General features: G+C 33.5%; 2 protein-coding genes across 5 annotated transcripts in view; both read left to right on the top strand.

The window, feature by feature from the left end:
• Positions 1 to 65: 65 nt before the first annotated feature.
• On the top strand, positions 66 to 6,878 carry LOC138304832 (uncharacterized). Of its 3 annotated transcripts, none has more exons than XM_069245154.1 (7): positions 66 to 185; positions 1,218 to 1,266; positions 1,542 to 1,658; positions 3,955 to 4,064; positions 4,797 to 4,914; positions 5,330 to 5,599; positions 5,858 to 6,878. In XM_069245154.1, exons 3-7 carry the CDS (start codon positions 1,598 to 1,600, stop codon positions 6,619 to 6,621), a joined length of 1,323 nt encoding a protein of 440 aa, XP_069101255.1. In that variant the 5' UTR covers positions 66 to 185; positions 1,218 to 1,266; positions 1,542 to 1,597; the 3' UTR covers positions 6,622 to 6,878. The 3 variants fall into 3 exon arrangements, with proteins under 3 accessions (XP_069101255.1, XP_069101257.1, XP_069101256.1); XM_069245156.1 differs by having other exon boundaries at positions 5,351 to 5,599; positions 5,858 to 6,875; XM_069245155.1 differs by lacking the exon at positions 1,218 to 1,266.
• Positions 6,879 to 11,428: 4,550 nt separating this feature from the next.
• Positions 11,429 to 12,512, top strand: part of LOC138304833 (uncharacterized) — a 41,706-nt gene continuing 40,622 nt past the window's right edge. Inside the window, exon 1 of one of the 2 annotated variants that reach the window (XM_069245157.1) lies at positions 11,429 to 11,548. In XM_069245157.1, coding sequence (XP_069101258.1) covers positions 11,464 to 11,548 — 85 coding nt within the window. In that variant the 5' untranslated portion in view covers positions 11,429 to 11,463. Of the gene's footprint in view, positions 11,549 to 12,273; positions 12,407 to 12,512 lie in introns of those variants that run through there. The other variant, XM_069245158.1, reaches the window with a different exon arrangement.

A 12,512-nucleotide genomic window follows, 5' to 3' on the forward strand; every position in this document is an offset into this window, starting at 1 on the left:
GAAACCAGGGTTGACAGTTATGATGGTGTTTTATTGGATACAAACAGAAACCAGGGTGATGTGATTATGACATGAACAAACAGAAGGAAACAAGTGACTGTCTGCATCAGATTTTATTCTATTACTCACGCTAGCAGACGACACCCTTTCATCATTGGACCTGCAGGGCTGTGTGTCGTGATGAGGTAAATAATCAAAACTCTTCCTTAAGGATCTGCTCTGGAGAAAAATCAAAATTGTCTAATGACAAACTTTTTTTCTAATACAGATTTTACAGGAATTCACACCAAAGTTTAAAATGTAATGAAAAATAATATTGTAGTGTGCTTGATTTCGAGCTATTATGAATCAAAGATGGTTATTGGACGTAAATTGTAATTTTACCGGAATTTTACTGTTTTGAGCACACACACGACAAGCTAAAGCAATACTTTGCAAATCAGTTGTCTGATAACTATGGATATTCGCAAAATTGACAAAACCAATGCTTTCTTTCAGAAAATCTGATATCACACAGACAACCCATTATTTTTGGCTGTACATGTTACCCCTAACCCCTAATTTTGAAGATGAAAAAAACCTTGGATTTTTTTTTTACTACAATTTTTGGCAGTTCTTAATGACTAACATTTTCTAAAATTTTGCAGTTCAAAAGAAAAAAAAGTTGTTGTTTCTAAAACTATCATAAAAACAGGCGATCAATGTACTTGTTTTATGTCCTTATACAAAATTTATTATTTTTCAGCATTTTTGCTAAAAATTCCAATAATTTTATCTTATTTTATCTTCAATAAAATGTAAAAAAAAAATTAAACTAATAGGTTATGATTCCAAACTTAAATGCTTATCATTTTCATCTCAGTGAACCTAAAAAGGATTTACTGCAAAATTTAACATGATATAGCTAAAAAATGGTGTAGTACCGGCTAATTAAAAAAAAAATATTGAAGTAAAAAGTGTAAAATTTTATGATAATAAATATCTGTTAGTCTTTAAAAATCGTTAATTGCTTTTCTAATTCAAATTATTAATTTATGAACATAAATAAATATATAAGATAGATAAATAAATGAATAAACAATTAAATTAAATTAAAAGAGAATGGATACCGATGGATATTTCATGTTATACTGTAATATATATTTTTATGAGGATGCTTATTTACGTGTTTAACAGCCAAACTAGAAAATAGATTATCCACATGTATATATTTACAGAATGGCGCCGTAGCACTCTGTAGTCTTTCTGAGCCAGACCAAATCTACAGTAAGAACACTTCTCTTTATTATGAAGACAAATACCTGCGCTATTAATGTTGCACATATTTAATGTTTATTGAAGTATTGATATTGGTGTCTCTTTTGACCCGAAAGAAAATCTGAGTTACAATTCAGACATATTCAAATAGTTTTGGAAGAAAATGTCCAATTTAAGATGAGTGTTAACATATGGTGATAAAGTAAGCAAATGTCGATGTGATAACGTGAATTAAATTGTAAACGGATGGTTCTTTCCTGCGTTCCATTGTGTGGCCCGTGAAGTTTCATATGATGACCAGTGTGGTCCTGCCAAACCTGCCGGATTTAAAGGCTATGTGATGTACTCTCCAGGGAACTACAAGGCAGAACTAAAGTACACCTGGAGGAGTCCGGACGATTGTGAGTGCATATTATAGAGTTACCTCCCTTGTGTTAAGGTTCTGATTGTGACGTCAGTAGTTTGCGAGCGTAACGTCATACTTTTCAGAGAAAACAACGGGGATTTAAATAACAAAAATAATGACTTCACAATCGAAACCTACCTCCAAGGGATTAATTAAGTAACATGCAAAGACGTAATAATGGATCACCATTAAATGTCACTTTCCAATAGTTCAGGCGCAATCATATTGTTTTCTAAAACGTCGAGAGTCAACAAGAACATTGCCACATTAACTAAACTTTTTTTACGTTCAAAGGTATTAATGATATTGATAGCTGTCTGTACGGTTTATTCCTATTTTTCTGTTTTGGTCTAAGAATTAAGTTTTTATCTGGTTATCTGACAGCATTCTCTATTGCTTATTTCAATGGAGGTACACATGTATCCAATATTTCTATAGAGATTAAGTATGTTAGTCGAGTCAAATTTCCTGTCTATTAGTTAACAATGTTTAATCCTTGCATAATGGTCTTGGCGCCATAAATACTGCTTGAAATTTGAAAACCCATATAGTATCAATATAGTGTTAGTCCATTCTGTCACACAGGAAGTTAGACAATCTGTTCATTACAGAGATTAAAGTGTGTAATGTGGTGGTCCTGTAAGGATACTATTTGTTTATTTACATCTCAGCCTCAGTAGAGGTCTTGGAAGGATTCCTGATTGATGTGAACATGCCCAGCAGACTGCTGACGTCCTCGTATCTGTTGAAATTGGACAATTCCTCGGCACATCGCCACTGGGTATGCATGCAAACATTCAACTTTTATAGATATTCAGAAATATAATCTTAATTATTATTTTCAATAAACCTTTCAATAGTTCTGTAATTATGGCTATCCAAGACCGGCCAAAATCTTACAATTAATAGAATATAATGCTAGTATGTGTACATTCATAGAAGGGGAAACAAATTATATTGGATTAAGATTATATTGATACAATGAGATTTATCTATCATTTAACACTCAATGTTTAAAAATTTTGATCCTGAAGTATTACAATGATTGAAAACCTATACCTTTTATACCTCAAGACGATAAAAAAATTACTGAAATGAAAATTATCATTTTCATATGAGGTATATATTTCGTACAATTAAAACCTATTTCCAAACAAAAAATATGCTATTGATAACTTTGAATGTCATTAAATAAACCTATACCCCTTTCCAAAAAAATTTACTCGCGTACTACATTAGTACTTACTACATGTACTGTACTTCCAAGGATTAAATTCCAATCTGCGGGATTACATAGAAAATGCTGATGTGCGGGTAATGCGGTAACAGGTAACATAAGAAAGTGTGATCGTTAGTGAATTCATCATATTTTATTCAATTCAAGGAATTTTGTTGAAAACACCAAATACTAATGCATACAACAATTAAAATATAGAAATGTGATAATATGATGAAGAGGTGATATGTATCTCCTTTTATCTTTCAGTCTTACGAAGTGATCTGTTCGTATAATATTCCAGCTGTTGACGTTGAAGTCTTCGCTCTCTGCCTGAGTCTGCCCAAATGCAAAAATAATAATGCTGAGTACAGTCTTCTCCTCAACAGTACGTTCCATAGCAAAGAAGCGTGGCTACGATTGGCCAATTTACATGTTATTTTCTTTAATGATAAAGTCAGTTTTTAGTGGAAAATTACAATTATAATTATTCCTTTTTGGCTACCAACAAAACATTCAAGTTTCATAGACGATTAACAGGGTAATCCTTACATCTTAGTGTTGTATCTATATGCTGTTTATTAACAACAGTGACTGTTAATAGGACGTTAAACTAACAAAACTCACAACCCCTCATTAAAAACAATACATAGGGTGTTTACAGGACCATATTCCAATCTCTCAGTTGATTAAGCAAGATGAAATAAGATTTGTACATACTTTTTGTAACGTTCAAAGGTATTAATGATATTGATAGCTGTCTGTACGGTTTATTCCTATTTTTCTGTTTTGGTCTAAGAATTAAGTTTTTTATCTGGCAGCATTATCTATTGCTTATTTCAATGGAGGTACACATGTATCCAATATTTCTATAGAGATTAAGTATGTTAGTCGAGTCAAATTTGCTGTCTATTAGTTAACAATGTTTAATCCTTGCATAATGGTCTTGATATAGTATCATATAGTGTTAGTCCATTCTGTCACACAGGAAGTTAGACAATCTTTTCATTTACAGAGATTAAAGTGTGTAATGTGGTGGTCCTGTAAGGATACTATTTGTTTATTTACATCTCAGCCTCAGTAGAGGACTTGGAAGGATTCCTGATTGATGTGAACATGCCCAGCAGACTGCTGACGTCCTCGTATCTGTTGAAATTGGACAATTCCTCGGCACATCGCCACTGGGTATGCATGCAAACATTCAGCTTTTATAGGTAATTCAGAAATATAATCTTAATTATTATTTTCAATAAACCTTTCAATAGTTCTGTAATTATGGCTATCCAAGACCGGCCAAAATCTTACAAGTAATAGAATATAATGCTAGTATGTGTACATTCATAGAAGGGGAAACAAATTATATTGGATTAAGATTATATTGATACAATGAGATTTATCTATCATTTAACACTCAATGTTTAAAAATTTTGATCCTGAAGTATTACAATGATTGAAAACCTATACCTTTTATACCTCAAGACGATAAAAAAATTACTGAAATGAAAATTATCATTTTCATATGAGGTATATATTTCGTACAATTAAAACCTATTTCCAAACAAAAAATATGCTATTGATAACTTTGAATGTCATTAAATAAACCTATACCCCTTTCCAAAAAAAATACTCACGTACTACAATTAGTACTTACTACATGTACTGTACTTCCAAGGATTAAATCGACGCATAATCTGCGGGCAATAATAATCATAGAAAATGCATGATTGTGCTTTCCGTGTCTATACGATGATGCGGGTAACGGTAACATAAGAAAGTGTGATCGTTAGTGAATTCATCATATCTTATCAATTCAAGGAATTTTGTTGAAAACACCAAATTCTAATACATACAACAATTAAAATATAGAAATGTGATAATATGATGAAGAGGTGATATGTATCTCCATTTATCTTTCAGTCTTACGAAGTGATCTGTTCGTATAATATTCCAGCTGTTGACGTTGAAGTCTTCGCTCTCTGCCTGAGTCTGCCCAAATGCAAAAATAATAATGCTGAGTACAGTCTTCTCCTCAACAGTACGTTCCATAGCAAAGAAGCGTGGCTACGTTTGGCCAATTTACATGTTATTTTCTTTAATGATAAAGTCAGTTTTTAGTGGCAAAATTACAATTATAATTATTCCTTTTTGGCTACCAACAAACATTCAAGTTTCATAGACGATTAACAGGGTATCCTTACATCGTATTTTTGTATCTATATGCTGTTTATTAACAACAGTGACTGTTAATAGGACGTTAAACTAACAAAACTCACAACCCCTCATTAAAAACAATACATAGGGTGTTTACAGGACCATATTCCAATCTCTCAGTTGATTAAGCAAGATGAAATAAGATTTGTACATATATTCCATACCTTTAGTAGCGGTCTATTTCATATTGAAATTATCCTTGAATTAAGTCAACATTAAAATTTCCTGATTTACATCAGTGATGACATTCTGTCCGACAGTTGCACCACATCAATCGTCCCCTGTACCGACAGTTCAGCAACATCCTAATCCCAATGATGACAACATCCGGTTTCACTCCTCAACAACGGAATGGCTGAGTGCTGCTTCGCCAGATGAGGACGGCAAAATCGTACCCTCTACGTCATCAGATCCCGACAAAAACAATGACGTGCCAATATTTGCTGTCGTATTTTCATTTGTGTTGGTGATTTCCATAACATGCTTGGTGTGGTTTCTTCGATGGAAAGGTAAATCAAACATGGAAATATTACACTAGACTTTCGACGATGTCACTAAAATGATAAATATCATTAATGTACAGACAAATTGTTGATCCTAGGTCACCATTGTTGTTCGGTATTCTGGACATCATCTCTATGTCTTTCTCAAGTTGTAAAACATCAAATCGTCATTTCGTTGTATTAAGTTATCAAATATTGTTGACCACCAATCAAAGTAATTCCATATATCTGTTTCGCTAATTAAACTCTTTTTATTGGTATCAGTACTGACGTGCAGACTGAAAAGAGGAGAATCTAATGTTGACAATATCGCAAACAACACCACGCCTGGCGCCAGTGAAATGGATCAAACGGGAATTCCTTGGATTCATAAGGAACCCAGCAACAGAGACAGGCTTCATATTGAACCCAACAACAGAAACAAGCTTCACATGGAACCCAACAACAGTGGCAGGCTTCACATGGAACCCAACAACAGTGGCAGGCTTCATATGGAACCCAACAACAGTGGCACGCTTCACATGGAACCCAACAACAGAGACAGGCTTCATATGGAACCCAACAACAGTGGCAGGCTTCATATGGAACCCAACAAGACAGATAAAGTTCACATGGAACCCAGCAACAGAGACAGGCTTCATATGGAAAACAACAAAAGAGACAGACTTCACATGGTACCCAACAACATATGTATTCTTCAGAACTGTGATACTTATGATGGACATGATAACATGGATTACTCGTATTATCAACACAGTCCATGTCCTATACATGGTCACATGCCTTCGATAGAGAAGCCTAGTGGGGTGGATGTTGTTATGGGAGACGTAGATATTAATGCTATATACAGTAAACAAAAAAGACTTCATATTGCACCATTGCCTGGTGAACCCATACTGATGAGTTACTTACCTAAAGGTGATGAATCACGATCAGTGAACACAGGAGATAGTGATGATGATAACTGTGCCTACCCTTCTACTACCATTGAATCCAAATTAATGAAATTAAATGAAGATGTATTTTGAAATAAAAATGCTAATTGTAAAAGAAGCAATACAAGGTTGTCATCTAAAAATACGTCCCTCATTCTTCTTCCCCAAACAAGTTATAACTTAAGTGAATATAATACCATTATCCCCTACAAATTCGAAGCCATAGTTGGTCAGTTTGCACAGTATTTCACCGTAGGTTAGTGGTATTTCTCTAGATACTTCGGCTTTACTTCACTTCCTGAGCGTCACACAAGATCCAAGAATGATTCCGGATGTTAATAGGATGTAAAGATCTTCCTCCAGCAGAGCGTATTGCCAGTTGTCTCCCTTCAACCATTGATACTATTATAAGCGCGTGTAGTCTACCATTTAATTAGAGTATCAAATAATTTGAATTAATTCACACTGTCAATTAAATCGATCGTACATCGCTGTGTGTTGATGTAGCAAAATATGTCCTAAATTTTTCAACTAAACTAGTATATTGCAAAAGATGACACAAATTGTACACATGCAACTGTTTAACTGTGAAGAAAGATGTACCATATATTATCACTTGTCCAATCATTAATATATACTACAAAACACTTTATTTCCACGTAGACAATGTTTCGCATGTTTGGTATTTTCAATATATTTGCAAACACATTAATTTTCGGTCAAGGTGTCGTCCTGACAATCATGCATTTGATAAAAACGTTTTATTCAATTACTCGCTATGAAATTGAATCCGCGTTCGAGATCTCCCGTGACATGACGAGAATATTTGAATAACTGGGTTTATGGTTAGGAGCATAGTGTAAAGAGTCCAGAATTACTGCATCTAAAACAAATAGGATTCATTATATTAACACTTAAATACTTTGCTATTAGGAACCACTGGGATAATTCGACCATAAATATAACATTAATACCCTGTCAACAGTTATGGTCAGTTAATTACAGAGGTACCACGTGGGCAGTGAATGGTAGATAAGTGACATTTAATAATTAATAACGGTCCAATCTACATTGTCAATAACTACAGAAGCTGTGTAACGAACGATATATAATCTGTAGGATTTATCTAACGATTTACATGTATATAGTCATTATCGACAGACCACGGAGTATTGTTGATGGGATTATTTCCCCTTGGGGTCTGGGTTTGGTGTATGGCATTGTCGCCATCATAAATTCAGAATAGCTAAGCATTGTGTGGTATCACAACAAAGTCAGAGATCATGATTACTTCTAGGTTCTTTATTTATACCCTTACCTAACACACGAAATGACATAATGTTTTATATTAGAATATCTGGACTTGTTGTATGACATTATCAACGCCATAATATCATAATACAGCATTATGTATTATTGCAGCAAAGTCCGTGATTCTGATAACACGAAATGAAATATGATATGGTTGAGAGTCATTTGGTATTGCATCTAAGTAGCACTGATCGTAGGGCAATATTTATTCTCCGGAAATATAGACTACTCTTCATCACACAATCTTTAATTAACAATACTGTTGCAAAAATGTAAAGCTTTAAGCACGTTAAACTCATTAAATGAACCTAACACAGAAAATAGATATAGTGTATACATAATTCATGGAATGACTACCGGGCATGAACATCTTAATTAGGTTTCAAACATGTTTACGGGATCAGGTACCATTGGTCTGGTGCAGGATAACAAACATATAGCAAAAACCATCGAAGGTAAATGTCGAACAACTTGGGCCAAGCTGATCACAAGTGATTAGGCTACTCATAGTTTAACCACAATTTTCAAATCAACACAAAATGATTTCTGGTAATATTGACTTTACAAAGTATTATAAAATCACTACGAAGTTTATGCTCTAACTACTTGTCGATTTTAATAAAGAAACAGTCAACGGTTTTTCAGCAAATGAGACATGAATATTTCACTAATCAAGCTAATCACCTTCTGATGAACTGGTGACAGCAAAATAAAGTAAGATTATTTGGGAGACGAAAATAAAAAAAAAAGATTTAATAGCTCTTGTGACTTGAATAATAGCTAATGTTAATTCTAAGCAGGATTAACGTGATTGTCAAATCCGAATAGTTTAGCTTGCTGTACTTTTTATCTGTCGCGTTTCTACCACTTGACATTCAAGATAATAGCGTAAGGCTTACATCTACTTGTCTATTGTCTTCTTATCGAGATCTGGAAACAATACTGATACATTTTAAGCTGGGTGCAAATCAATTGTAGCATGTTATTTTAAACTCACGGCGGTGATGTTGTGAATGCCAAGCACTTTTGTTCTTTTTGGACTCGTCGGTGATGTTGGTGGTAAGGGTAATATTTTTGTATCCCTGAATATCTGAAGAGGTTTTGTGCAAACAACATTGCCAAACCTATTTTATACTACATAGAAAAAACTAATGGATCTTTCTAAGTAAGTGTTTTTTTATTATTTGTATGGTAGACATAGTACAGAGACCAGTAATAGTAATCGTGACTATCAAATAGACATTGTAATGCCATTTATTAATATATATCTCTTAATGTAGCAAATTTCTCGATGTCAACTATTATATAATGACTCGATTTGTTCGTTGAAATACCGAGGGCGGTCTGGTATTGATGTAAACAAAACATTTTGAGAAGTCTTTATTGTTTTAAATAAGTTTTTCAAAAACATCATCCTACTGGATTATACCGGGGACATGGACGATACTAGTGAGGACTTTACAATACTAGTTATCAGTCAACATGGCGATGAAGTTGGTCCAGAGGCATCTTCGACTTTCAATGGTAATGATCACTTACGATCTCTACACCTCTAGACTATGTCATGAGAACGAAACTGACTAAACACAGGCCTGCAGAGACTTCCTTTGAAGATTACATATAGCGACGCCCAAATCAAAGTGTTTAGCCATTGTACTTGAGGTCAAATTTGTGTTATAGTCTCAATATCATAAGTTTTACTATTCCTCTTAAAAACGTCCTTTCGACCGCTCTCAAATATTTTGACAGCATGTTGAATATGTACATGGGTATCAATTGAAAACACTCATAATATGCCATGTTAGTACAATACAGTTTACAAACGTCCTTTTCAAATTGAGTTCAAAATAGAGTGATTATTATGTTTTATCCATTTATGTTTTAATTATTCATTTTGAATCAGTGCTATGTATTTTATATGATTTATCTAATATTTGTTTACTGTATTTAAACTGTGAAATTATTCTAGTCAATTTAGTGCATTAGTCTTGATAATATACATTGACATTTTCCCCGACAGTGGTATCTGTTTAAAAGGACACCAGAAATGTGACCCATTTTTGTAACATCATTTCAACATGTGCTTACAGAGTGTGACTTGATTCTTTGTCCGAAGTGTTCATTGCTTCGATTAGGACAGTTGTCTACAATATTGACCTAGATCTGCGACGGAGATATATATAGATATATAATATGTTTATTAATATTTTTAATCAATATTATAGCATTGACATTGTTTATACATTTACACGACGATGTACTTTGTTAAAACTCGTATTTTCGTCATTAGATGCTCAAATATGGAGGTCTCCTCAATTCACGTTTTGTTATTTAAGAAACCACCTTTTCAATGTTTTTTTGATTTACCAAGCATATTCTTATAATGCGGATTTGGTGATCTGTTCTAGGATAATATTAAGATTAGTCTTAAGTTTTAAGATGAAAAGAAAAGAAAAGAAAAACAAAAGTTTCCAAACAAAAATTATTTATTTATCAACTTCATCGGGTTATGAAATAAATTTTGTTTGCAAACTTTTGCGAGAATCCGCTACACGCTACGCGGATTCACTCAGTTTGGAAATGAAATTTCTTTCATACCCCGATGAAGTTAAATCAATGCTTAAATGAAGTTATATCCTTGTATTATGACGCCATTATTATTTTGATGTCACAATGGTCATGCGAGCGATCACAGAAGATGGATGTCCAAATGGCTGTTCCGTCTTTGATGATAATAAATTCTTAATTTATTATGGTTTTGAGATTTCATAATAAAATTGCTCAATACTTAAATATACCCAATCTGATTACCATTACTTAAAATCAATGCTCTAATATGATGAATCACGATCATAGCAATGTAACAACGTTATTCAATTTCAATATCCCGAAATAAAGCGTTTTGTAAGTAAAAAAGAAAACGATAGATGAAAAGAATATGCATAGTTGATATGAAAACAATCAATGGTAACGGATAATCAACGTATTATCAAAGGGAACAGGTCGACGAGTCAAAAACTTAATCTATACGATTGTATATCACATTATCTACTCATCATAAAATGTCTATACCAATTCCTCCTTTTGTTATCCAATCTGCTATTCTTTCCATGTTATGAAGCTAGGGGTAACTTAATGGCTTCATTTGATTGTAGAAATCAAAATGGAAAGCACCCTCTTAAAACATAAAACAACATATTATCTGTAAAGAACATTCTGAAACTACTGTAAATTAACTGTCTATTCACGATTATTAAATTCGCGATTTTTGCTATTAAACAAGTTTTCGAAAAATAACTTTGACAAGTTTGAATATTAAATGTAATGTATATATCAGTATAAGCGAGGTTCATATGAATTCGCGGAAATAAATGTTCGCGAATTCGCACATGATATATATCACTGTGTGAATTATAAGAAGACAATGCCAATGTACAAATGTTCCATTAATACGTCTATCACATTGGTACAGAGAACTCCATGATATAACTACACAATGATTACATTGATTAGGTAGGCTGTATTATGCTAATACGCCGGTGGCGCGTGATGTGACTGGAGTTGAACATAATGCTGCTGTACACCCTAGCTGTAACACTATAGTGTTGTCCGCTACACGAGGAAATGTCGTTATTAGTACGGACCATTGTGGGTTTTGTACTTACAGGCCAGGCTTTACCCTATATCATTAGCTCTGGCAAGGAACCGGGTAACGTATTCATGTTTCCTTATTTGTAATGACGTAATAATTTGATCGGTAATAATGCAATTTTCACCATGTATAAATCCTAATACATTTTATATACCTGGGACCGTTTCTGTCGCCATCCTTTGAACGTTGCGTAAGTGTTTTTAGTAATTCAGATAAATAGAAAATTGATCAACTAACATCCATTTATCTATTACAATTTGATATGTTTGTGACCAACTTTTCTCACTTTAGTTGATGCGAATAGTTACTCGGTTACTAATGTATTTAAATGTACTTACTTTACAAGGTAATTTGATTAACGATTTAGTTAAGCGACATTTTTCAAATGTGACGTTAGTGGTCCATGCATCCTGATAAGATTTTTTCGTATTCTGCAATTAATGTTTTGGCCCCTATCGTTTCTTTAGAAGACGCGTCATTTTAATAATAATTTTTCATGCTTTCAATATATTTGATTTTTAAAGTTTTTGTATTATCTCCTTCGAGGCAATTACATACAAAAACATCTTCCTTCAATATCGAATGTGTCTTGTACCAAATGTGTTAATTACACGGATGTATCACTATTGGTTTTTAGTTTGTCAACACATTGTGAGTGTAATTTCACATTGGTACAGAGAACTCCATGATATAACTACACAATGATTACATTGATTAGGTAGGCTGTATTATGCTAATACGCCGGTGGCGCGTGATGTGACTGGAGTTGAACATAATGCTGCTGTACACCCTAGCTGTAACACTATAGTGTTGTCCGCTACACCAGGAAATGTCGTTATTAGTACGGACCATTGTGGGTTTTTGTACTTACAGGCCAGGCTTTACCCTATATCATTAGCTCTGGCAAGGAACCGGGTAACGTATTCATGTTTCCTTATTTGTAATGACGTAATAATTTGATCGGTAATAATGCAATTTTTCACCATGTATAAATCCTAATACATTTTATATACCTGGGACC

This window comes from Argopecten irradians, chromosome 12 (assembly GCF_041381155.1).
Source record: "Argopecten irradians isolate NY chromosome 12, Ai_NY, whole genome shotgun sequence".
In the NCBI taxonomy this organism is placed as follows: Eukaryota; Metazoa; Mollusca; class Bivalvia; order Pectinida; family Pectinidae; genus Argopecten; species Argopecten irradians.